The following is a 27,949-nucleotide window of genomic DNA, read 5'->3' as shown; positions in this document are numbered from 1 at the left end:
ATTTTCCAGTTTCCGATTGCTATTTCTCAATTCCGATTTTCCATTTTCTGATTTCCTAGTTCCTTTTTACCGTTTCTCATTTCCCATGTCACTTTTCCTATTTCTTCTTTCCTATATTCTATTTCCTAATATCTATTACCTATTTCCTGTTTCCTATTTTCTATTTTCTGTTTCCTATTTGCTATTTCATATTTCCCATTTCCTTTTTCTATTTCCTATTTTCCATCCCTTATTTCCTTTTTTTGTTTTAGGCGTTCACATTCATTGTGCCTCGTTTCTTGAATCTTGCTTCTTTAATTTCTTGATTTTTTGTTTCCTTGTTTTCTCGTTCTCTTGTTTTCTTGTTTTCTTTTCTTGTTTTCGTGTCTACTTGTTTTCTCGTTTTATTGTTTTCTTGTTTATTCTGTTTACGTGTTTTCCTGTTTTCTTGTTTTCTTGTTTTCTTGTTTTCTTGTTTCCTTGTTTTCTTGTTTTCTTGTTTTCTTGTTTTCTTGTTTTCTTGTTTTCTTGTTTAATTGTTTTCTTGTTTTCTTGTTTTCTTGTTTTCTTGTTTTCTTGTTTTCTTGTTTTCTTGTTTTCTTGTTTTCTTGTTTTCTTGTTTTCTTGTTTTCTTGTTTTCTTGTTTTCTTGTTTTCTTGTTTTCTTGTTTTCTTGTTTTCTTGTTTTCTTGTTTTCTTGTTTTCTTGTTTTCTTGTTTTCTTGTTTTCTTGTTTTCTTGTTTTCTTGTTTTCTTGTTTTCTTGTTTTCTTGTTTTCTTGTTTTCTTGTTTTCTTGTTTTCTTGTTTTCTTGTTTTCTTGTTTTCTTGTTTTCTTATTTTCTTGTTTTCTTATTTTCTTGCTTTCTTGTTTTCTTGTTTTCTTGTTTTCTTGTTTTCTTGTTTTCTTGTTTTCTTGTTTTCTTGTTTTCTTGTTTTCTTGTTTTCTTGTTTTCTTGTTTTCTTGTTTCCTTGTTTCCTTGTTTCCTTGTTTTCTTGTTTTCTTGTTTTCTTGTTTTCTTGTTTTCTTGTTTTCTTGTTTTCTTGTTTTCTTGTTTTCTTGTTTTCTTGTTTTCTTGTTTTCTTGTTTTCTTGTTTTCTTGTTTTCTTGTTTTCTTGTTTTCTTGTTTTCTTGTTTTCTTGTTTTCTTGTTTTCTTGTTTTCTTGTTTTCTTGTTTTCTTGTTTTCTTGTTTTCTTGTTTTCTTGTTTTCTTGTTTTCTTGTTTTCTTGTTTTCTTGTTTTCTTGTTTTCTTGTTTTCTTGTTTTCTTGTTTTCTTGTTTTCTTGTTTTCTTGTTTTCTTGTTTTCTTGTTTTCTTGTTTTCTTGTTTTCTTGTTTTCTTGTTTTCTTGTTTTCTTGTTTTCTTGTTTTCTTGTTTTCTTGTTTTCTTGTTTTCTTGTTTTCTTGTTTTCTTGTTTTCTTGTTTTCTTGTTTTCTTGTTTTCTTGTTTTCTTGTTTTCTTGTTTTCTTGTTTTCTTGTTTTCTTGTTTTCTTGTTTTCTTGTTTTCTTGTTTTCTTGTTTTCTTGTTTTCTTGTTTTCTTGTTTTCTTGTTTTCTTGTTTTCTTGTTTTCTTGTTTTCTTGTTTTCTTGTTTTCTTGTTTTCTTGTTTTCTTGTTTTCTTGTTTTCTTGTTTTCTTGTTTTCTTGTTTTCTTGTTTTCTTGTTTTCTTGTTTTCTTGTTTTCTTGTTTTCTTGTTTTCTTGTTTTCTTGTTTTCTTGTTTTCTTGTTTTCTTGTTTTCTTGTTTTCTTGTTTTCTTGTTTTCTTGTTTTCTTGTTTTCTTGTTTTCTTGTTTTCTTGTTTTCTTGTTTTCTTGTTTTCTTGTTTTCTTGTTTTCTTGTTTTCTTGTTTTCTTGTTTTCTTGTTTTCTTGTTTTCTTGTTTTCTTGTTTTCTTGTTTTCTTGTTTTCTTGTTTTCTTGTTTTCTTGTTTTCTTGTTTTCTTGTTTTCTTGTTTTCTTGTTTTCTTGTTTTCTTGTTTTCTTGTTTTCTTGTTTTCTTGTTTTCTTGTTTTCTTGTTTTCTTGTTTTCTTGTTTTCTTGTTTTCTTGTTTTCTTGTTTTCTTGTTTTCTTGTTTTCTTGTTTTCTTGTTTTCTTGTTTTCTTGTTTTCTTGTTTTCTTGTTTTCTTGTTTTCTTGTTTTCTTGTTTTCTTGTTTTCTTGTTTTCTTGTTTTCTTGTTTTCTTGTTTTCTTGTTTTCTTGTTTTCTTGTTTTCTTGTTTTCTTGTTTTCTTGTTTTCTTGTTTTCTTGTTTTCTTGTTTTCTTGTTTTCTTGTTTTCTTGTTTTCTTGTTTTCTTGTTTTCTTGTTTTCTTGTTTTCTTGTTTTCTTGTTTTCTTGTTTTCTTGTTTTCTTGTTTTCTTGTTTTCTTGTTTTCTTGTTTTCTTGTTTTCTTGTTTTCTTGTTTTCTTGTTTTCTTGTTTTCTTGTTTTCTTGTTTTCTTGTTTTCTTGTTTTCTTGTTTTCTTGTTTTCTTGTTTTCTTGTTTTCTTGTTTTCTTGTTTTCTTGTTTTCTTGTTTTCTTGTTTTCTTGTTTTCTTGTTTTCTTGTTTTCTTGTTTTCTTGTTTTCTTGTTTTCTTGTTTTCTTGTTTTCTTGTTTTCTTGTTTTCTTGTTTTCTTGTTTTCTTGTTTTCTTGTTTTCTTGTTTTCTTGTTTTCTTGTTTTCTTGTTTTCTTGTTTTCTTGTTTTCTTGTTTTCTTGTTTTCTTGTTTTCTTGTTTTCTTGTTTTCTTGTTTTCTTGTTTTCTTGTTTTCTTGTTTTCTTGTTTTCTTGTTTTCTTGTTTTCTTGTTTTCTTGTTTTCTTGTTTTCTTGTTTTCTTGTTTTCTTGTTTTCTTGTTTTCTTGTTTTCTTGTTTTCTTGTTTTCTTGTTTTCTTGTTTTCTTGTTTTCTTGTTTTCTTGTTTTCTTGTTTTCTTGTTTTCTTGTTTTCTTGTTTTCTTGTTTTCTTGTTTTCTTGTTTTCTTGTTTTCTTGTTTTCTTGTTTTCTTGTTTTCTTGTTTTCTTGTTTTCTTGTTTTCTTGTTTTCTTGTTTTCTTGTTTTCTTGTTTTCTTGTTTTCTTGTTTTCTTGTTTTCTTGTTTTCTTGTTTTCTTGTTTTCTTGTTTTCTTGTTTTCTTGTTTTCTTGTTTTCTTGTTTTCTTGTTTTCTTGTTTTCTTGTTTTCTTGTTTTCTTGTTTTCTTGTTTTCTTGTTTTCTTGTTTTCTTGTTTTCTTGTTTTCTTGTTTTCTTGTTTTCTTGTTTTCTTGTTTTCTTGTTTTCTTGTTTTCTTGTTTTCTTGTTTTCTTGTTTTCTTGTTTCTTGTTTTCTTGTTTTCTTGTTTTCTTGTTTTCTTGTTTTCTTGTTTTCTTGTTTTCTTGTTTTCTTGTTTTCTTGTTTTCTTGTTTTCTTGTTTTCTTGTTTTCTTGTTTTCTTGTTTTCTTGTTTTCTTGTTTTCTTGTTTTCTTGTTTTCTTGTTTTCTTGTTTTCTTGTTTTCTTGTTTTCTTGTTTTCTTGTTTTCTTGTTTTCTTGTTTTCTTGTTTTCTTGTTTTCTTGTTTTCTTGTTTTCTTGTTTTCTTGTTTTCTTGTTTTCTTGTTTTCTTGTTTTCTTGTTTTCTTGTTTTCTTGTTTTCTTGTTTTCTTGTTTTCTTGTTTTCTTGTTTTCTTGTTTTCTTGTTTTCTTGTTTTCTTGTTTTCTTGTTTTCTTGTTTTCTTGTTTTCTTGTTTTCTTGTTTTCTTGTTTTCTTGTTTTCTTGTTTTCTTGTTTTCTTGTTTTCTTGTTTTCTTGTTTTCTTGTTTTCTTGTTTTCTTGTTTTCTTGTTTTCTTGTTTTCTTGTTTTCTTGTTTTCTTGTTTTCTTGTTTTCTTGTTTTCTTGTTTTCTTGTTTTCTTGTTTTCTTGTTTTCTTGTTTTCTTGTTTTCTTGTTTTCTTGTTTTCTTGTTTTCTTGTTTTCTTGTTTTCTTGTTTTCTTGTTTTCTTGTTTTCTTGTTTTCTTGTTTTCTTGTTTTCTTGTTTTCTTGTTTTCTTGTTTTCTTGTTTTCTTGTTTTCTTGTTTTCTTGTTTTCTTGTTTTCTTGTTTTCTTGTTTTCTTGTTTTCTTGTTTTCTTGTTTTCTTGTTTTCTTGTTTTCTTGTTTTCTTGTTTTCTTGTTTTCTTGTTTTCTTGTTTTCTTGTTTTCTTGTTTTCTTGTTTTCTTGTTTTCTTGTTTTCTTGTTTTCTTGTTTTCTTGTTTTCTTGTTTTCTTGTTTTCTTGTTTTCTTGTTTTCTTGTTTTCTTGTTTTCTTGTTTTCTTGTTTTCTTGTTTTCTTGTTTTCTTGTTTTCTTGTTTTCTTGTTTTCTTGTTTTCTTGTTTTCTTGTTTTCTTGTTTTCTTGTTTTCTTGTTTTCTTGTTTTCTTGTTTTCTTGTTTTCTTGTTTTCTTGTTTTCTTGTTTTCTTGTTTTCTTGTTTTCTTGTTTTCTTGTTTTCTTGTTTTCTTGTTTTCTTGTTTTCTTGTTTTCTTGTTTTCTTGTTTTCTTGTTTTCTTGTTTTCTTGTTTTCTTGTTTTCTTGTTTTCTTGTTTTCTTGTTTTCTTGTTTTCTTGTTTTCTTGTTTTCTTGTTTTCTTGTTTTCTTGTTTTCTTGTTTTCTTGTTTTCTTGTTTTCTTGTTTTCTTGTTTTCTTGTTTTCTTGTTTTCTTGTTTTCTTGTTTTCTTGTTTTCTTGTTTTCTTGTTTTCTTGTTTTCTTGTTTTCTTGTTTTCTTGTTTTCTTGTTTTCTTGTTTTCTTGTTTTCTTGTTTTCTTGTTTTCTTGTTTTCTTGTTTTCTTGTTTTCTTGTTTTCTTGTTTTCTTGTTTTCTTGTTTTCTTGTTTTCTTGTTTTCTTGTTTTCTTGTTTTCTTGTTTTCTTGTTTTCTTGTTTTCTTGTTTTCTTGTTTTCTTGTTTTCTTGTTTTCTTGTTTTCTTGTTTTCTTGTTTTCTTGTTTTCTTGTTTTCTTGTTTTCTTGTTTTCTTGTTTTCTTGTTTTCTTGTTTTCTTGTTTTCTTGTTTTCTTGTTTTCTTGTTTTCTTGTTTTCTTGTTTTCTTGTTTTCTTGTTTTCTTGTTTTCTTGTTTTCTTGTTTTCTTGTTTTCTTGTTTTCTTGTTTTCTTGTTTTCTTGTTTTCTTGTTTTCTTGTTTTCTTGTTTTCTTGTTTTCTTGTTTTCTTGTTTTCTTGTTTTCTTGTTTTCTTGTTTTCTTGTTTTCTTGTTTTCTTGTTTTCTTGTTTTCTTGTTTTCTTGTTTTCTTGTTTTCTTGTTTTCTTGTTTTCTTGTTTTCTTGTTTTCTTGTTTTCTTGTTTTCTTGTTTTCTTGTTTTCTTGTTTTCTTGTTTTCTTGTTTTCTTGTTTTCTTGTTTTCTTGTTTTCTTGTTTTCTTGTTTTCTTGTTTTCTTGTTTTCTTGTTTTCTTGTTTTCTTGTTTTCTTGTTTTCTTGTTTTCTTGTTTTCTTGTTTTCTTGTTTTCTTGTTTTCTTGTTTTCTTGTTTTCTTGTTTTCTTGTTTTCTTGTTTTCTTGTTTTCTTGTTTTCTTGTTTTCTTGTTTTCTTGTTTTCTTGTTTTCTTGTTTTCTTGTTTTCTTGTTTTCTTGTTTTCTTGTTTTCTTGTTTTCTTGTTTTCTTGTTTTCTTGTTTTCTTGTTTTCTTGTTTTCTTGTTTTCTTGTTTTCTTGTTTTCTTGTTTTCTTGTTTTCTTGTTTTCTTGTTTTCTTGTTTTCTTGTTTTCTTGTTTTCTTGTTTTCTTGTTTTCTTGTTTTCTTGTTTTCTTGTTTTCTTGTTTTCTTGTTTTCTTGTTTTCTTGTTTTCTTGTTTTCTTGTTTTCTTGTTTTCTTGTTTTCTTGTTTTCTTGTTTTCTTGTTTTCTTGTTTTCTTGTTTTCTTGTTTTCTTGTTTTCTTGTTTTCTTGTTTTCTTGTTTTCTTGTTTTCTTGTTTTCTTGTTTTCTTGTTTTCTTGTTTTCTTGTTTTCTTGTTTTCTTGTTTTCTTGTTTTCTTGTTTTCTTGTTTTCTTGTTTTCTTGTTTTCTTGTTTTCTTGTTTTCTTGTTTTCTTGTTTTCTTGTTTTCTTGTTTTCTTGTTTTCTTGTTTTCTTGTTTTCTTGTTTTCTTGTTTTCTTGTTTTCTTGTTTTCTTGTTTTCTTGTTTTCTTGTTTTCTTGTTTTCTTGTTTTCTTGTTTTCTTGTTTTCTTGTTTTCTTGTTTTCTTGTTTTCTTGTTTTCTTGTTTTCTTGTTTTCTTGTTTTCTTGTTTTCTTGTTTTCTTGTTTTCTTGTTTTCTTGTTTTCTTGTTTTCTTGTTTTCTTGTTTTCTTGTTTTCTTGTTTTCTTGTTGTCTTGTTGTCTTGTTGTCTTGTTGTCTTGTTTTCTTGTTTTCTTGTTTTCTGGTTTTCTGTTTTTCTGGTTTTCTTGTTTTCTTGTTGTCTTGTAGTCTTGTAGTCTTGTAGTCTTGTTTTCTTGTTTTTTTCTTGTTTTCTTGTTTTCTTGTTTTCTTGTTTTTTTGTTTTCTTGTTTTTTTGTTTTCTTGTTTTCTTGTTTTCTTGTTTTCTTGTTTTCTTGTTTTCTTGTTTTCTTGTTTTCTTGTTTTCTTGTTTTCTTGTTTTCTTGTTTTCTTGTTTTCTTGTTTTCTTGTTTTCTTGTTTTCTTGTTTTCTTGTTTTCTTGTTTTCTTGTTTTCTTGTTTTCTTGTTTTCTTGTTTTCTTGTTTTCTTGTTTTCTTGTTTTCTTGTTTTCTTGTTTTCTTGTTTTCTTGTTTTCTTGTTTTCTTGTTTTCTTGTTTTCTTGTTTTCTTGTTTTCTTGTTTTCTTGTTTTCTTGTTTTCTTGTTGTCTTGTTGTCTTGTTGTCTTGTTGTCTTGTTTTCTTGTTTTCTTGTTTTCTTGTTTTCTTGTTTTCTGGTTTTCTGTTTTTCTGGTTTTCTTGTTTTCTTGTTTTCTTGTTTTCTTGTTTTCTTGTTTTCTTGCTTTCTTGCTTTCTTGCTTTCTTGTTTTCTTGTTTTCTTGTTTTCTTGTTTTCTTGTTTTCTTGTTTTCTTGTTTTCTTGTTTTCTTGTTTTCTTGTTTTCTTGTTTTCTTGTTTTCTTGTTTTCTTGTTTTCTTGTTTTCTTGTTTTCTTGTTTTCTTGTTTTCTTGTTTTCTTGTTTTCTTGTTTTCTTGTTTTCTTGTTTTCTTGTTTTCTTGTTTTCTTGTTTTCTTGTTTTCTTGTTTTCTTGTTTTCTTGTTTTCTTGTTTTCTTGTTTTCTTGTTTTCTTGTTTTCTTGTTTTCTTGTTTTCTTGTTTTCTTGTTTTCTTGTTTTCTTGTTTTCTTGTTTTCTTGTTTTCTTGTTTTCTTGTTTTCTTGTTTTCTTGTTTTCTTGTTTTCTTGTTTTCTTGTTTTCTTGTTTTCTTGTTTTCTTGTTTTCTTGTTTTCTTGTTTTCTTGTTTTCTTGTTTTCTTGTTTTCTTGTTTTCTTGTTTTCTTGTTTTCTTGTTTTCTTGTTTTCTTGTTTTCTTGTTTTCTTGTTTTCTTGTTTTCTTGTTTTCTTGTTTTCTTGTTTTCTTGTTTTCTTGTTTTCTTGTTTTCTTGTTTTCTTGTTTTCTTGTTTTCTTGTTTTCTTGTTTTCTTGTTTTCTTGTTTTCTTGTTTTCTTGTTTTCTTGTTTTCTTGTTTTCTTGTTTTCTTGTTTTCTTGTTTTCTTGTTTTCTTGTTTTCTTGTTTTCTTGTTTTCTTGTTTTCTTGTTTTCTTGTTTTCTTGTTTTCTTATTTTCTTGTTTTCTTGTTTTCTTGTTTTCTTGTTTTCTTGTTTTCTTGTTTTCTTGTTTTCTTGTTTTCTTGTTTTCTTGTTTTCTTGTTTTCTTGTTTTCTTGTTTTCTTGTTTTCTTGTTTTCTTGTTTTCTTGTTTTCTTGTTTTCTTGTTTTCTAGTTTTCAAGTTTTCTAGTTGTCTTGTTTTCTTGTGTTCTTGTTTTGTTTTCTTGTTTTCTTTTATTGTTTCTTTTTGCTTCTAGTATTGCTTGTGTTCGTTTCGTTACTTTGCGCCTTCTTGTTTTTAATACTTTTTTATTTAGCTTTTATTTTTCTTGATTTTTTTCTAATTGGTTTTTGCAAATTTTTTCTAGTGAGAGCGTCCATCATGCAGAAATTTTAACTTTTCAGTTCAATTTAGAGAAAATTATAAATAGTCAATAGATAGCTTTGCAAAGATATTTTTAAAATTATGGTGGTAGTATTGAACATTATTATACCATTTTTTTTAAACTTTAAATTTGTTTAAAATTTCAATCGTTTTTTTATTTTAGTCTTAGTAGAAATTGAGAACGATATTTTAACATTATAAATAATAGTTTCCAAAGACATTACATGGCCTAATCATCGTACTAATAGATTGCTAAAATAACTGGGAAATTAAACTTTAGAACCAATGTTCATAGATTTTCAGACTTCGCCACCCAAATGATGCTATGTGATCATTGGTCACCCTCAAGAGAAGGATGCTGCACAACATGTCGATGATGAAAAATATGCATCAGTGAACTCGAGAAATTCTAAAAGTTGATCTAGAGCAAGAGAGAAAAAAAGCCAGATATATGTCGAGAAAAGAAAAAGAAAAAAGTAATACAGCACGCGAAAGAGAGGAGCTAAATAAATTTGTTACTTTCAAAATGAAGAAATGAACACTTTTTAGTTTTACGATCCACCTATTTGGCGGACGACATTTTGGTTCGATCTTCGATACTAAGAAAGAGGTGCCTCATCATCATGCTACTTAGTGCAAAGAAAAAAACGGAAAACTAAAATACTCTCAGAAATGAAAAGAAACAATCGAAAATCAGTTTCATTCGGATGGATGAAATCAAAGGTGTCCATTTGTATAAATATATGGAATACATGGAATGGTAGAAAGATAATGTTGATAAATCCTATCCTCTCTCTTGGGTGATTTCAATTTCGCAACCAATGGGAGCCAGATTTGTTGATGTTTTGAGAAGTTGTTTTTCTTTTTGATTTATTGGTGACAGAACTCATGCAGTCACAGTTTCTAATCTACACCTATTAGGAATCAATAAAAACAAACTATAATAGACACTGCTAGAAAGCTAGGTAGGTAAAAGTGAATGCCAAAAACATCGAGAACTTGTTGAGAAAATAACTATCTAAGATCTAACAAAGCCAACTAATGCACTGTTGAGAAAGAACTTCTAAACAAACGAAAGCACTAGTAAATCGAAGCTCTAGATGGTACGGAGCAAATGAAAAGGTCGGATTGCAATACTTTGCTCAGGGTGAGAGGTAAAATACATACTTATAAAAATGGACACAGTTCGTGCTTCGCAATATCATTACTGGTGCGAACTAGGTTTTTAGCTTCCAAAAAACACGGGAATCGGTGAATTCAGTCAGAACGTACTGACTTTAGAAATTATTATGTCAAATGCTACTTGAAAATATTTCCATATTTTTTACGAAATTAAAATCAAAATAGAAACGAAGTTGAATCAAACGGAACCTTTGTTGATTAATTGCAATAAAAAGGAAAGAATAACCGTGGAAAAACTCCATCGATAAAACAAACATCAAAACTAGATTCGGAACGCAAAAAATTGGAATCGTCACGAAAACAAGAGAAAAATATCCATTGTGATTGAAAATCGAGAATTTGTAGCACGTAAAGAAAACAATTTTCAAAATATTGCACTTACGAGAGGTCTTCCCCAGTACCAAGATTTGACTCGTTGCGTTAAACCACCTAAATGTGATCGTAATCCATCTAAGTAGCTCCCCTGGAAGATGTTCGTACACACACGCATATATGGATAGCACCGATAAAATTGGTTTTATTATGAGTTTCAGGGATAAAATAATAAACAACCAAACGAACGGAAATAATCACGAATCAAAGGGGAACAACATAAAAATTGGGATTTCTAATTGACTTTCAAACGGATCTACCAAAAAATTCTACGATTGATTCCATTGACAAAAATTTAAAAACACTATTGATCTGAAAAATTATCTATCTGTTAAATCGAAACAAATTATCTATTTCTAGCCTCGACAAAATTTTTATTAAAAATTGTTGAACAACGGATTCTAAACAACTGTTCACTACTAGAATGTGGGCAAACATTGAATTGATATCCTGGCTTTTCTACATGAGCTTTGTAACAAAACGAATGGCACCCTTCTCGATGGATCATCGACTTTTTGTGTTCCTCTATAGGGAGGAAGGAAACCTAAGCATTCCTATACTGACTATCTTGAGCCTGCGCCTTGACTTTCACCGAAAGCATATGGTTCTTGAAAATGTAGTTTTCAGGTACCGTTCAAACGTAAGAAAAGTGTATTTTAAACTTAGGAATATAAGTTCGAACCAACGAAAATCAATGCTGATTGACACAGATAACGGAAAATAAAACATTCGCAAAGCACGATTCAGTTCGCTTACCTGGTCCTGTGATGCGGCGCGGAAGACATGAAAGAGAGATAGAACGGGTAAACGTTAACTGTTGGACATGTTTTGAAGTTATTATAATAGTTATTTTGTTATCAACTACTGTGACATGTAACGTATTCCGGGCAATAAAGGTCAAACTAATGCGTCCAATAAAGTTGTTCCACGATATTTCCGTTCCGATTCAGTGACGGTTCATTACCATGCACTGATACTAATTTTTATCCATAAATTTCAAATGCGTGCATACACACATGTCCGGCACAGAGCCGTTCCGGACAAGTGTGAATGCTCGCATTTGAGATGCATGAAATGGCGTCCGCGCACGGGTGTGCGCCGTTGCGCCACGCCACCGCCACCGATGATTTTTACACTTCGCCGATTTCAGAAAAAATGGTCAAAATTGCCTTTTTTGTGCAGCCGACCATATTCAAACCTGCGCCGCTTCCATATTTGACCTAAATGTGTACTGAATGAATGAATTTTGTTGCTTTGTGAAACGATAATTTTATTGGATATAACATTTATGTGAGATTTCCTCCATTCCCAGTCTTCAGGCAGGAGATAGTAGTCCATATGAAAACAAAGGTACTTTTGAACCGCACGGCAATATAGTTTATATAGTGTTCCGCTGTTAAAAGGCTGGACAAGCGTAATTGCAGCCGAATAGTAATAAGGTATTAAGAGATTTAGCAATAATAACATGCCATTTCATACATTTGTTCTAATCGTTTCTTCTTTCATTAATCAATCAATCGATTATCATATCGAACTAGCCTGAAAAGTAATTTGTTTGACTTTCTACTCGCAGAGTCATCCAGAACGCAACAATTAACACTGCGTCTGTGGAAACCATAATACTTCCCACTGTCGAATTCTCCTACATCAACTTTACTCATTATGGCAAGAATAAATACGTTTCCTTTGTTCTAGAGATAATGCATACCAATGTCGTATATACAGGTCTGGCGGAGATGGCTCTTTGGTATTCGTAAGATGAATCATACATGAGTGGTGTGAGTGATCACAGTACAAATCGACTTGCTTTCGTCATAGCGGTCGTTCCGCTCCCATTGAATCGTGTGACCGCTATGACGTCGACCCGTTGTGCTTCTGGATTGTTTACATATTTTTGGTTGACAACACTAGCAAACCGTGTGTTATGCCACACCTATATATACCTCATTGAATGCATAGTAGATGAAGAGGATGCTAGTTGTCGTTCACTTCACTCGGTTGTAGGTCAGACTCAGGGAGAAGTAGAAAGTTGACTGAAGACTAGGTTTTTAAAAGTTGACATTCCAACCATTAAAAGCGATGATTTAATTTAATTTTTAGCAATCATAATTTTGGATCTGCTAAACAAACTATTATTTTATTTTAATTTCCTCAAATAAAATTCATTCCCGGTTGAAAAGCAAAGTGTTATACTTAAAGCTGATGACACCGCTACATCATCAATATTTCGTTTAATTTTGAAACACGCAGACATAATAGTCAACATGATTGCGCAAGATGTCGTTTCTAGTTGCCAACCAAAATCAAAAAAAAATCCCACGCCGCCGATGTTTTTAGCGAGCGGCGTCACGCTGATATGCCGCCACCGCCGGCCCAAATTATCCCAACGCCGGATTTCATCGACATTTTTCATCGGCTCACGCCTCAAGGCTCATGATTTTCATAGAACTCTATCCACCTTTTTACGTGCCATAATGGCGGTCTAAATTGTTCAGTTCGTAATACGTTTAATTGCCCTTTTTTGACAATAATCGTTTACGCCAGCTTGACAGCAACGCCCAGTTGAAGATGTTGGGCATTCATGGAATAAACATCCAACGCATTGAACGAACTCTGAGCGGTTGACGTCAAAAAGGGCAAATAAACGTATTACGAACAGAACAATTTAGACCGCCATTATGGCACGTAAAAAGCTGGATAGCGTGTTTCGCAGTGTTTGCATCATGATCATTGCAAGTTGCCTAATAAAATAATTTCAATTCGTCAATTATGTTACTATGTTTTAATTGCCGCAAGGTTCTACTCTATCGATTTTTTTGGCTATTTTCGGCAAATTTGAGACTAAGAGAAACGAAAGCAATAAAATTGAAAGACGGATAGGTATTCTAGAGCGAATCAGTTATAAACTTAGAACGGAAAACTAGAACTAGGCAGGCTCATATGGGCATGATCGAAAGGAAATGTGAAGAATTTTTTGCCTTCTGCAGAGTAGGAGTTGGGCGTTTCACCCAAGTCTACCGCATGGTCTATGGTAGAACATAACTTGGGTGAAACGCCCAACTCCTATTCTGCAGAAGGCAAAAAATTCTTCACATTTCCTTTCGATCATGCCCATATGAGCCTGCCTAGTTCTAGTTTTCCGTTCTAAGTTTATAACTGATTCGCTCTAGAATACCTATCCGTCTTTCAATTTCATTGCTTTCGTTTCTCTTAGTCTCAAATTTGCCGAAAATAGCCAACAAAATCGATACATTCGTCAATTATGTATCGCAAAAATTGTATATGTTCAATAACGCTGAATACTTGAGTAAAGACTCGACATCTCAATGATTTGTTTACCATTTATATATTAGTTTCCTTCCAAGCGAACACGAGGCCTGCCAATAGCATTCATATTGAGCAAAATATTTTGAATTCTCTCTGAAAGAGAGTGTTGACTGATATCGTATACGATTGGAATGTCACTGAAATATGTATAAAATGCAAATCAAACATAGAAATGGCATTCATGTTATGTGTATTATAGCAGCATGTCCAAATATGATAAAGAAATTATCTGCACTGCCAACCTTGCTAGTCCCATACAGTCAACTGTCATCAATTATTCCGAAGTGCACAAAAGAACAAAGAAAACCAAACCAAAAATACAGGCTACTGCGATCCCTATCTCTACATAAAGCGTTTGACAATAGGTAACATCGGTTTTCCCCTAGCGGCAGATCACTCTATGAATGTATAACAAATTTGCATCAAATTAGAAAAAATGCATTTAATTTCCATTTTTGCATCAACTTTGCACTCCCTCGCACAAAAGTTTGTTTAACAATCGTCCTACGCTTATCCACTTTGTTCGACGTTGTGTTGAATATAGGACTAGTTTTTTGTAGGGTTTTGACGTCTTACACGCAACGCAAAATACATTTTGAATTTCTATTTTGATGGAAAGAAATGCATTTAATTTCGCTGATTTTTCAAAATGCATCCACTAGATTTTCCCACTGTTTATAGAGAACAGTTGCGCAAAGAGTAAAGTCTACTTATCCACAGTCTATAGAGAACAGTTGCGCAAAGAGTGAAGTCAAAAAATACCTACCTATTGAGCACAATTGGAATCCATCTTTGATACCTCTGCAGCAAAGTTCGATTCTAATTTTGCTCGATAGGTAGATTATTTTCGGCTTCACACTGCACACTCTTTGCGTACCTTTATACTAAGGCCTTTGGTTTTTCCCTAATGCGGTTCTCGATTGAGAACCTAGACACTAACACAGGTTAGTTGCTTCAAACAAACGTTTTTAATGGAACTGAGTTGGGTTCTCGCAAAACAGCGGTGGTGTGAGCGAACCCGAAATATATTTCAGGTTGGAACCAAACTCGGTTTTCAGTTCAGTGGCGCATAACCTAGGTTGGAAACTGGCTTCAAACAAACAGTTTGACAGCAGTTTTCAGCCTGTCGAAATCTTTCGAACAGTGTTGCTATTTTTATTAATGAAAATGAATTCTTGTGAATTTATGGTATGCCTGTGTGTATCTTAAATCCACTATATTGTTGAAGGACACCGTTTTTCCATGTCATGGGTGTTTAGTAGACTGAGGAGACTTGATCCCCTTTTTTATTTTTCAATCCAACTCCGTGGAATGATACATAAACTATGTATTTTTTGTAGTTTTATATTGTTTATAGGGATGACTGATAATCATAAAAATTACATAGAAATATTACACTGGACATGAGCTATGTGCATTTCTGTAAAACAACAAAAAAAATGAAAAATTCTTAGATTAGTGGAGAATCGATTCCTAATTTGGGGACACTTGATTCCTTTTTCAACAATTGTTCAAAAGAGCATATAGGGTAATATGCCTATTTTTACCTTGTTTCTGTTATAACCCTACCCATCTGAAGCCTTTGGTTAGAACAGCGTCTGCCATCTGATTAGATATTGTTATTTTTGTTATTACATATTACGCATCTCTCACCTGATTTTTTTACGAATTCCACAAATCTCCGTGCAATTCTTTGAACGTTGTCTTTATTATGGTTGAGGAACGTCATATGCGGGATGCATGGTTGCTACGTATACTGTAGTAAACAATTACAGTTACGTCAAGGCGTTCATTTTTGGCATTTTTTTTTGTTATTTTATGACAACAATGACTTCAATTGTACTGGTGTGAATTTGGTTATTTTCAGCGGTGTGTATGAAGCATGGCGAAGGGGATCAAATCTCCATGAATTTGAAGGGATCAAGTGAACAAAAAAATCAACTCTATCATAACGTATTCATATAATTGACATTCTCCTGTAATTCTGTATGCAAAAGTATAGTATGTAGTGGGTGATTTTATCAATTGTATAAAAGTTTGAAAGTTTAGAAAATAATTCTTCCTCAGTTTCTCTGACATTTTTTTTATCGGTAAAAGTTCGGTTACACATGTCCAATTTCTTTTTTTCTATGTAAAAGAAATTTATGTTTAGATAAAACTACGCAACTTTCTAGTATATTCGATTAATGTATTCTGATATCCCTTTGAGTTACAATGATGGGATCAAGTCTCCCCGGGGATCAAGTCTCCTCAGTCTCCCCTACGGTTTGATGAAGCCATTTTCTGAAAAAATATAATGGCTTGGTTGCTGTCTTATTTTGGTTGAAGTTAGTCAACCATGTACACGGCAAATGTGTGGTAGACACTTGTTCTACTTTGCCACATAATTTATGTTAAATTGAATCATTTTTACTCTTTTAAAAATATTAATTTTATTTGTCAAAAGTAATGACAATATTTTCTTATAAATATAGCAACACTGCCAAACATCATTTCACTATCCCAGCAGTAACATACCGCACGGTGCAAAAAGTCAGAATCAACCAATCAGGAGATTGGAACAATCTGACGTAAAATTGGAACAAAACACCCCCTATTGTCATGTCTTGTCTTAGGTTTTTCCACCGATCGATGGGAGTCAGTTTAACTAAAGGTCTTGTTTATATTTAAAGGTTTGCACAGAGCGAAGCCAAATCTACCAATCGAACAGTCCGGTGGTTACGTATCGTGCAAAGTAAACGAACATTCTTCTTTCGAAGAACATGGAAGAAAAGTATTAGTATTGATAAAAATAATATTATGGCAAAATATTTCAATCGACTAAACAAGACACTTTGTTCAGTTTATTAAACTTTTTTGTAGCAATGTACAATAAATTACATGGAAGAGTATTATAAATAAAGTGCAGTAAGCCCTGAAACAGTAGATTTTCACTTCAATTCGTTTTAATTTATTTATTAATTTATTAATTTTTTTTATTAAGAAGACTGGCCACTCTGTCTAGAATCTGGAGACAGTACCCACTGAGACGTCCAAGAAATTGTTTCAAAATCGTTCAACACGGGTTCAACAATGGACGTTTGTTGAATGGTTAGTTGTAAAGAGGTTCGGATGAGCCAGGAAGAGAGAAAAACGTACAACTCGGGTTGAAAATAAACACGTGTATTCAGTTTTACGTTTTACACCGATTTGAAAAAAGCACACTGTCGGGTGACAGCTCAAATCGCACAGCAGCACAGTACAGAAAGTGGGAGCAGAGAGTGCAGTGATTGCCATCTTAACAATTTGGACGTTGTCCAAATTGGTCCAACGAACGTCCTTCATTGGACGATTTTGAAACCAACCGTTCTTAGTGGGTATCAGCATCGCCACTTGCAGGTGAAGGTGGTACTTCCGATAGTGATACACACACACATATACACTTTTACACTAAGCTTCCTACCTTCCTCCAATAGAGGTGCTGTAACCCCTATCGCTTCAATTCAAGTATTAAACGGCTGCATCATGGGTCCGCCAAAAAACGTTGTCAATTGGAATTTCACTAAATCTGTAATAATTTGTAGTGTATTGAAAATCTGTATTAAATCTGTATTCTGTATCAAGTCTGTATCTGTGATTAAAAATCTGTATAATACAGATAAATCTGCATAAATGGCAACTCTGCTCCAAGTCACAGCACAAACTGTTGTCGTTTTTGCTTGAAGCGGAACTGAGTTAGTTTCTAGCCTCAACTACTGTCAAAATGTATGAACTGACAGCGGTTAGGGTTAGAACCTGACTCAGTTTCGGGGTCAATCGACAACGCCATGTGAGTGCCTGGAACAAAGAAATAGGTATCATTTTATACAGTGTTGCACATTCCTCTGTACGGAAGCGGAACTCTATAATACCACAGACTCTAAGTTTGACAACGATGAAATCGCTTTAAATGTTATTAACAAACAGCAGAAGCAGTAATCAAAGGGAAATAATGCACACTTTCTTTGATTTGATGCCGACCAAAGTGCTCTTCGTTCATATTTAGAACGAATTTCATTCATTTTGTTACAAGCTAATTTCTTATGTTGACTACGATATAGAAAGACTCTAGAAAGAGAACTGCGGAGACTCCATTTTGAATCGATTGGATTCGGGTTTTGCTGTCAAAAAACGAATCCAATCGAACATTGTCTATACCAAAGAGAATAGGGAAAGAGACGAAGAGTGAAAATCAGTCAAAACGGCAACACTCCCTTTATGATGATTTCAACACGAATTTTGGCAACCGCTTCCACAGGCAGCACTTTAAATGTCTCCTATTATATTTTGAAAACAAACCGTATGTCGATCGTTGGATTTGTTTATCAAACGATGCGCATTTCGAAACAAAGAGATGAAATAATTCTAAAGCTTGTTTTTACTCATACATACACGCAGCGAAATTTTGAATGGTTAAACCAACAAAAAATATTTTTGATTTCAATCGACAACCTACTATTGAACCAACAAAAAAAAATTGACTTCAATTGACAACTTATTGCTGAATCAAATAAAAAAAATATTACATTGACATTGTTTTCTTTTTGAATTAACAATATTATTTTTATTTCAACAATATTTATACTTAATATGGTTTAATAGTGTAACGCGTGAACGTGTATTATTTTTTATGTGTGTAAATCCTACGCATGTGAACCCGCCATTTTGGAATATTGAAAATTCCCACTATGACTTCGCCAAAAGAGGAAACTGTTGAGATTGAAGTAGAAGAACTGAACAGTGAAGAACTGGAAATTGCCCAGTTGTTGGAGACTGTTGGATTGACAGTTTGAAAATTTTATCCGTAAGTGATAATATTTAGAAAATTTAGATTGTATTTGATGTAGTATTCAATTTATTTTTTCAGAACAACAATACAATATCGAAACATTGAAGATAGTCGAGCGGAAGGAGTTGGAAGAATTGATCCCAGCTCCGCTGTCGGAACGAACGAAGTGTATTTCCGGGTTAAATAGATGGCGCAAGTGTCAGGTAATAATAGTCTGGTTGTATTTTTATAAAAGCTAAACTCGATTTTCTATTAACCCTTAAAGGCGCAAATCAATTTTTTTAGAATTTTGTGAAAATCGTCTAACAGCTATATCACGTTAATACAATAATTTTTAGACGATTTTCAGGATGTTGTTTTAAAACAACATTGCGCATTTAAGGGTTAACGTAGGGTCTCCCTCCTGTGACTGGTTGTGATTGCACACAACATCCGCAAGCTCCCCCAGAAGTTAAACTTGATGTTACGCGGGAACGCTGCACAGCAGAGTATTTACTAAATTCTTCTGGAAAGGGCAAGGCTCTACTCCAGCGGTACCAAGAGTCAACATTCATCACAAGAAGCGACAAAAGAGCTATAACACATTTGGTCGTTGATGAATTTGTTGACCGATTCGGAAAACTTACGCCATCGGAACTGTTTACAAGAGCAAAAGAACTGCATGGATTATTTCCTAATGAGCCACAGGTAAATTGAAGGACAATTAAGGTTTGTTTTTCGTATGCATGCCACCTCAAATGCAAAAACCGAGTAGAAGTTTGTCCGGAATTTCCTCTCAAAGTAACCCAGTAAATTCAATCGGAAAATGAGCAGGAATGCTGTCTGCTTCTACCCGGTCAAACCATTCGGAATTTGATTCGGAATCCTGAATGGAATCAGTATGGATTCCAAATCAAATGCAACAACTGATTCTGAGTCGTAATCGGTTGTTGCATTTGATTTGGAATCCATAATGACTCCATTCAGAAATCCGAACCGGTTCCGGAATGAGTTTAACTGGGTTGTTAGTATTCCGGCTCCAGTGACAACCGATTCAAATCATTTCCGGCCCATTTTCCGATTAAACTTTACTGGGGAATTTTGACAGTTGGCTTTTACGCCCTATTCATATGTTTGTTGAGATTTAGAAATAACCCAGTAAAACTCATTCCGGAACCGGTGCGGATGCCAGAGTGGATTCCATCTCAAATGCAACACCCGTTACGACTTACTCGGTTTCGGAATCGGTTGTTGCATCTGAGCTGGAATCCACACTGAATCCCTTCATACTTATCTTCATACTATCGTTTCGTTTTAGGACTCATGGTACCAACCTGCTAGTGTCAAGGACAGTTCGGGTAAAAAGATCAAGGTTCGGCGGGTGGCCAGAAGACGTTTGTTTGATCGCAATATAAATTATAAATGTATATCTCAACCTTTTCCATCAACTGATATTGCTGGGCCATCGTCTGTATTTCAAGAGAAACCTGGTATCTCTAAAGAACAAGGTAAATACTACATGTTTTATAACAAACAGCACAGTGTAAACTAATCTGATCCACGGTGTTACAGAAATCGAGTGCGCCAAAATTAAAGAATGGTTTAAACATAACCAAGACGAATGGGAAGATATTAAAAACAAATGGAAGCAGTCGAGCGTCATTAGATTGCATGAACTATCCTGCTTGAAGAACCCAACGTGTAACGCGGTTCTGTCCGAGTATCCTATTTTAAATAACCATCAAGGATATCAGCTAGTTCAACTTGATTTTGAACAGAAATATCCGGACAAAACAATCGATTTGTTTGATAGCTGGAAATATTTTATCGATGACCTGTTTCCAATATTAGACGCGGAAATATCGGACTCAGAAGGAAAAACTTTGCTCTCAACAGTTAAATCACTGGAATCCTCAGGTGAGTGATAATAAAATCGAACAAAAAAAAAAGATAAACAAAATGCTCGTAACGTAGCGATAATTTCACTATTAGCGCATCTATTGCCATGTACACGTGTGATTGGGCTAGCTGGTAAAAAACGTTGGAAGCCATCAGTTCTGGAAACAAAAGAGAGTATTTTTCTGCACATCAATGATTTTGCTCAACTGGATTCAGCACTTTCGAAACTGCTCAATAGTTGGCATAGTAAAGGTCTCTCATCTACTCCAATAATTATCGTACACGGACATGATAACCCAATAGCCTTCACGCTTTGGCATGAGTGTGTATCATACAAGTTACCGAACTTCTTGAAGGCCTTCGATATTTGTATCAAACTTTTTAAAGCATACAATATCGATTTCCTGCTCAATCATTCGCAGTGTGGACTTTACTAGCTGGATGCCTTTATAATTTTGATATTGATCAGCCGCACTTGGAAGCTTTGCGTATAGCGATTAGAAGTAAAACTCAAACATCATGATCAAATGCATAGTGGACAAGTGTCTGTGGGTGTCGTCAATGCACGAAAGATTATACGATCATCTAAATAGATTCCACCAACCATTATCAAAATTTCGTTGCAACATCGATAATTGCACAAGAAGTTTTAATCTACGGTCATCCTTTATCCGACATTACAAAAAACATTTCCTTCAAGATAGTCATCGAAATATTGCAAACATGCAGTCCAATCCATATAAAGATATTAATCATCAATCCAGTTCTTCAGATTCAAATATCAATAGAACAATAGCAATCGAAGAGGAAACGCCTGTGGATGAGAATATAAAGAATATTCCTTTCCGTACAATCGATATAGATAACATCGCACACAGATTGGACGGGTTATCTCTAGGATTAACTTTGAAATGGTTGAACATAAACTCATTGCCACGAACCACAGTTTTTGAAATTCAACGTGATATTCGCTCCAAAATATTTGGTCCTATTGATGACATATTGAACTCACTTCACAACACCGGATTGTTATCTAAAGAAGGGAAACAGTTGACAGATAACGTACTGCATAACTACATATTCCTTGAAACTGAGTACAAATTTATGCAGGCATTGAAACAGAACGACTTGTATGTCGATGCCAGAGAGTTCATTATCAGTAATGAACTACAACCGAGTGTTATGAAGCATGATCATCATATGGATAACGATCCTATCACAGGTAAATATTTTATTTTAATTTAAATGATTTGAGGATTCATCAATATTTTTAGGAATCCTAATGCCAATAAAATTCCAATTACGAAAGCACTTAGAATCTCCGAACGTATTTCGTACAATTTTAAATAATCTGGTACCGTCAAGGGACGGATGCATTCGAAGCTTAATAGATGGCAACATTTGGAAAAGCCGGACAGCTGAGTTATCTTCGAAAACTGTCATCCCTATTAACTTGTTTTTCGATGATTTCACCACTGGCGACACTGTTTCACCACATGCATCGACCACGTCAATATGTGGAATCTACTATTATGTTCCATGTTTACCTGGATATATATTATCCAAACTCGCGAATATTTTTGTGGCTGGGTACGTGTTATCGGCGGACAGAAAATCACATGACAATGAAGAGCTGTTCACTAATTTAATTGATGTGTTGATAGAATTAGAGGTCGATGGATTGAAGATAACATTTGAAGAAAAGAATGTTCTAGTTCACTTTATGGTAGGATTTATAACAGGAGACAACTTAGGATTATCCGGCATACTAGATTTAGTAGAAAGTGTCCGTGCAAACTACTATTGTCGTAGGTGCAAAAGAGATCGTTTTCAGCGCGAGACCGATACAATTGAATACCCAAATACCTTTCGTACAATAGCAAGCTATGAATCAGATCTCGAGCTACAAGATGTATCAATGACTGGGATTAAACAGTGTAGTATTTTCAATAGAATCCCGTCATTCCATGTCGTTCGGAATGTATATTTCGACCTTATGCACGACTTGTGGGAGGGTGTATGTATTTATGGACTTGGTCATTGCTTAAACTATTTCGTATATACAAAAAAATATTTTAATTTAACTCAATTTAACAACAGAAAAAATCTTTTTCGATTTGGTAACCTTAATTCCTCAAATATTCCTAATAATATTTCAGATGGTAATTTATCAAAAAGTAAAATTAAAATGACTGCAAGCGAAGTCAAAACTATAGTTAACTTTTTACCATTAATCATTGGAGACAGAATACCAGAAAATGATAAAGCTTGGATATATTTTTGCAACCTTTTGAAAATATGTCACATTTTGATGCTACGTGAAATACCATTAAGTATCATTTCAACATTAAAAGAAATAGTTGATCTTCATCACACACAGTATCAAAAATTATTCGAAGATTGCTTGAAACCAAAACACCATAATTTGGTTCACTATGCATCGTTTTTAGTAGAATCTGGAACACCTCGACATCAATGGGCGATGCGAGGAGAAGCGAAGCATAGAGACGCGAAACAGTACTGCAGGGTTAATAATAACAAGATTAGTCTTTGTAAATCGTTAGGCATTAAGCTTGGTTATAAGTTTGCTTATAGCGTTCTGAATGAATTGTTCATTCCGTCCTTGATCGATGTTAGTAAATTGAAAATGACACTCGTACCACTCAATACCGATCATGAAAACTTGATAGAAAAAGAAAACTTATCAATGTCTTACGATTCAGTAAAATACTTGAACAGTTTTATTTTCTGTGGTACACTTTTCACTAAAGGAACAGTATTTTATTTAAGTCAATTTGATCATATTAGAATCTTTGAAATAGATAACATAATATTAAATGATCAAAATCAATTAATTTTAATTTGCAATAAGATTACCTGCAGAAAGTTCAATCATCATTTGCAGTCTTTTGAAGTTTTTAAAACAAGCAAAATGCAAGCCGTATGCAATATAGATATAACCAAAATACAAGCAATAAATTTGCACACATTAGGAAACAAATTGTACTTCAGATGTTGTAACAGTCATGTAAATATAGATAATAATTGATTTGGAAAATACATTTTTGCAATTTTTAATAATTTCTTTTACTTTTAAAACAATACAAAAAATAAATGTCAATAACCATATACAATCGATGTAATTAAATTATTGTTGTTCCAACAAAAATACATTATTGAATTTAATGCACATCTTTGCAGAATCAATAATACAGCGGTATTCAATTCAACAATAACATTGTTGATTCAATCGATAATGTGATTGGAATCAGGAAAAGTGCAAACCAGAAAATATTGTAGAATTAACAATATTACGAATTGAATCAAGTAATTAATATGATTAGCCCTAAGATAATAATATTTATTGTTAAGCTCTAACCAGAATATTGTTGTTTTTACAATCCATTTTTCTGCGTGTATACTCTAGAATGCACCTCACAGTCACGATTGAACCAAATTCTGACAAAAATTGAAATTTCTTTTTTAATAGATGTACAATACTTATCTCCTCCAACTCAGGCATGAGTAATGTTTATTTACATTGCACGATTGGTCTGCTTAATAAGGTATTTTTGGCTTCACACTATTCGTCTCTTTCCCTATTCTCTTTGGCCTATACGTATAACATTGGACGTGATGCCATACAACGCTGGGGCATACGTTGCCAAAAATACTGTTTTTCTCTCCGCAGTTCTCTTTCTAGAGCTTTTCTACTATGATAATATGACGTTATGTCACCCTCATGCAAACATAAGAAGCCAGTTGTTTCGTTTGGTCTTAGCCAGAGAAGATTGAAGCCATAAGTTTCAATCAAACCCAAAACAACGGTTCCAAACGAGCAATGTAAACAAATATGGCGGATTTAAGAAGTAACTCGTGGGGAGTATTCGTATTGAAATAAAAACAAATGCATGTAGTTATGCTTACATACGAGTATAAACTTTATATACATACATACTAAATAACTTTTATAATACAAATAAAGTACGAGTAAATCAAAACACATTTTAAACATTACTACAAAGCCATTGATTGTATAGTGCCTCATTTCATAAAACTGGTAGATGCAAATCTGAACATTATAAACTTCACGCCTAGTTTTCTCTTATTATCGTGATATTCGTGATGAATATTAATTTTTAGTGGCATCAGCAAAGTGCCAACTATGAAACAATATTGCTATTGATTGAGTATTCTGCGAAATAATTCTCAAAAGAAATTCGTCAAGCATTCATTAAAACAACAAGTCACTCGCTGTTTACACAAACACCTGGTTGCCACAACTAGCAGACAAAATAACTTGGTAAACCTAGAGCACTCTAGTTAGAGTGTGGCCAAGAGGCCATGACGTATCCAAACGAACATGGAATTTGACGTATACACAATAGAAATACGTCACATTTCATGTTCGTTTGGATACGTCATGTCCTCTTGGCCACACTCTAACTAGAGTGCTCTAGGTAAACCGTGCACCCAAAGTCACCGTTTTTCTCTCCGCGTATTTAAAACATCGTCTTTGGTCTTAGCGATCAATAAACTCTACACTCAAAATAATCCACACGTTAATGCTACGTGAAAACATATGTGGTTTTTCTCCATCGCACTTTTCACGTAACACTTACATGGATCATTGGTAACACAGAATGAACTCATGAACTCACCTGTGTTTCACGTAATACTTACATGACTTTTCACGTATTTTTTACAAGGTGTCTTAATAGAACCTATATGATACGTCCGTAATTTTTATGAAAAAAATCATTTGGATTCTCATTCCACCGGAATTTCACGTAATATTAACGTGACTTCTCTCGTATCTTTTATTAAGTATTTTAATAGTAGCTACGTGGTGTACTTGTAAAATTCATTAGACAACTTGTAAATAGCATGTGATCCGCCATTGAATTTTATCTTTTGTGTAACATGAAAGATTGTTGAATATTGTATTGAGCAGGCCACATGCGAGGTAACAGGACAGGACACATATTACATTGTGTCCTCAAATAATCACTATGAATTCTTGAACCAAGCTCATGGTGAATATTTAAGGACACGCGATGTGGCGTGTGTCCTGTCGCCTCGTATGTGGTCTGCTATAATATTATATTCAAATTAGTTTATTAATTGTAAAACATTGAAAAATAATAACACTTAGAAGCTTGAATTCCAACCATTTTTGGTTTGCTTTATTTAATTTGGCTATAGACTAAACCGACCTTAGTTTAAAGTAAACTATTTTCGAATTAGTTTGCCAAGGACTACTTATTCTGAGGCGACCGAGGAATTGCTGGAAAATAAAATGATAGCAAGAAACGAAAAACATCAAAGAAAAAAATAACAAAATGAACTTTTTAGAATTATTTATTGGGCTTTTGTAATATTGGAACACTATAACATCGATTCCAGGGACTACTATGAGAGGCTGAGACTCGACTGGAACATTACCTGAGTCAGAAAACCCGATTAGCGTGTATATTCTTTTTGAAGATGGACTTACTAGTCGTTGCTTCGGTTTGGCGCCGATTGCGAGTTTGATGCCGCTTATTCGGCCACCTGCATTGCCTGTTACTGTTGAATTAACCGCGGCGGTGCTTTCAACAAATTCAAAAATAATCTGATTGGCACAAACTTGTTATTTGCTGCCTGCTCCTGAGAAAAGTAACTAATGGGGTCGTGAGTACTACTGAGCATGTCCAATGGCGGGTTACTTTATCAGTTCACCTGGACGAAAAGATGTACATAATTTAAACCATAACAGGACAAAAACAATATGTTCAATAATGAAAATGATAATCAGTAAACAACAGGGCTATCTATGATGACTGTCCATCTCACCTGGATTGCCGGAGGATATTCTAAAGAAGCTTATGCCGTAGTGACTTCACCACCTTGGCGTAATACATAGTGTTCATAAAGTGGAACTATCATTCAAAGTGTTAGCGACTGTTTTTAGTTTTATGAATTGAATCATAGACTTTCACCACTACTTTGTTGTCTTCTTTAAAACCGCTGACCTGAAATATTATGACATTGTTAAAAATTCAATATCGCTATGATTTCAAAAAAAACTTACATTCTGAGGAGTATAATATTAAATTAAGCGATGCTTTTTGAAACAAACGCAGGATATGATGATGGAATCCTCCCTGCATTAAAAAGCATCCACACTGGCGATTTTGATATAACATGGAATATACATATAGGGTGCTTACAGAGTGGTGGCGAGAAGCTGAGCTGGGGCTGAAACTGACATTAAGATGCGAGAAACTTACTTGCTGCAAACCAAAGGGATGATGTCAGAGTGAAAGTTGAGCGGATCGGCGCCGACTGCCACTCTCTAAGGGCCCAGAATCGGCTTCACTATCTGAGCTAGTTTCATCATTATTAATAACCGATGTGGGTATGACATGTTTTAGACCTAGAAGCAGTGTTGGAACTATTAGCTTGCTCGCCGTTATTGACTCCTTTGTTTTCAATTGCTGTAAATATCTTTCCAACTTGTTGCGATTAATCAGGTGCAAATAACCGGATACGAGTTTCCCCGTTCACGAAACGGAACCTATCAAGAGGGACGTTTCACTGACATACATTATCGTTCCAATGTCACTAAGATTACGACCGGTTATGCGGAAGGTAAGTGGGCAAAAACTTTTAGGCGATACAATTCTCGCACCGTCCTTAAGATCAGTGGTGCGTTCTTTCAACAGATGATCGACACTCGGCAAAATTGTTCACAAAAATGATCGTAGTAGAAGTTATTTTTCCCGGTGTTCATCTGCCAGATGATTCCTTTAATCAGTTCATAATCACCATAATTCTTTCCAAATCATCGCATCCACATTTTGAATTTGGCAGTCTTTCCTTACCCGTATCGTGAGCGAACATCAGGTTTCTTTATTTCGTAGATCTTCAAAAAAATAAGATCGAATAAAATTTCACCATAAACCTCCGGCGAAAACGGTTCTGGTTCAACTTTTCCGGTTCGATAACGGCTTCATTATATACATGCTGTATTATGTGTCACAAAAGAACGCGAGAAGGGCAATATATAAAAAAACATATATTTATTAATATAAAACAAGAGGTAATCTAAAATCGTTTTTACCCAAATCTAAAAGCAGCTTTTACAAATTGTTTCCAGCAGACGCCATCTTGCCTTGGATACATCACAGAATGAACACAAAATTTGGCTGTCATAATGAATTGAAACGAGTACGTGATTTTCACGTAAGAGAGATAGGACAATTGCAATGATAGTAACATGTGTTTCATTTCATATTTATTCATAGTCCAATGATTGTTACCTTTGTCAGATAAACTGAGGTGAAAAAGCATTTTTTGGAACTTATGTGGCGTTTCACGTAATATTAACGTGTGGATTATTTTGAGTGTACCCTCGGAGGTAAACAACAGCCTATGAAGCAAAATATGCTGTGTTACGTAGCGGTACTTTCCGAGCCCCACACGCTTATCCTCAGCTACTCATTTAAACTAAAACGCTTTTACTCAAAAATGGGTAAAATTTGTTTGATAGTTCAATATGATGTCTGATCGAAGTAGGTCATCTCCATTCGACATCGGTACGACATCATTCCGACTACTCTCACCTACTTTTACTCATTTTTGACAAGGTACGGTTTTTTCACAAACGATTAGATTTGACGCGTTTCTGACAAAAACCGTACCTTGTCAAAAATGATTAAAAGTAGGTGAGAGTAGTCGGAATGATGTCGTACCGATGTCGGATGGAGATGACCTAATTCGATCAGACATCATATTGAACTATCAAACAAATTTTACCCATTTTTGAGTAAAAGCGTTTTAGTTGCAATGAGCAAAGAGAATAGTGAAAGAGACGCAGAGTGAAAATCAGTCAAAACGGCAACACTCCCTTTACGATGATTTCAACACTAGAATTTGGCAACCGTTTCCAAAGGCAGCACTTTAAATTACTCCTATTATATTTTGAAAACAAACCTTTTGTCGATCGTTGGATTTGTTTATCAAACGATGTGCATTTCGAAACAAAGAGATGAAATAATTCTAAAGCTTGTTTTTACTCATACATAGACTCTAGAATGCACCTTACAATCACGATTGCACTAAATTCTGACGAAAATTCAAATTTCTTTTTTGATAGATTTACAATACTTATCTCCTCCAACTCAGGCATGAGTAATGTTTATTTACATTGCACGATTGGTCTGCTCAATAAGGTATTTTTGGCTTCACACTATTCGTCTCTTTCCCTATTCTCTTTGGCAATGAGTAACTGAGGATAAGCGTGCAGCTCTATCGGAATGACATTTGCTGCGCTTTTTGTTCAACTAGGCTGATCAG

At 33.0% G+C, this 27,949-nt stretch overlaps 1 protein-coding gene across 1 annotated transcript in view; it reads right to left on the bottom strand.

Annotated features, from left to right (window-relative positions):
• Positions 1-8,249: 8,249 nt before the first annotated feature.
• The window catches only part of LOC131687649 (whirlin-like), a 622,772-nt gene continuing 603,072 nt past the window's right edge, over positions 8,250-27,949 (bottom strand). Inside the window, exon 11 of the mRNA XM_058971745.1 lies at positions 8,250-10,359. Coding sequence (XP_058827728.1) covers positions 10,186-10,359 — 174 coding nt within the window. The 3' untranslated portion in view covers positions 8,250-10,185. The remainder of the gene's footprint in view (positions 10,360-27,949) is intronic.

Source organism: Topomyia yanbarensis, chromosome 3 (genome assembly GCF_030247195.1).
Source record: "Topomyia yanbarensis strain Yona2022 chromosome 3, ASM3024719v1, whole genome shotgun sequence".
Taxonomy (NCBI): domain Eukaryota; kingdom Metazoa; phylum Arthropoda; class Insecta; order Diptera; family Culicidae; genus Topomyia; species Topomyia yanbarensis.
The sequence above is the reverse complement of the archived record's forward strand: the minus strand, read 5'-3'. Positions and strand labels throughout refer to the sequence as shown.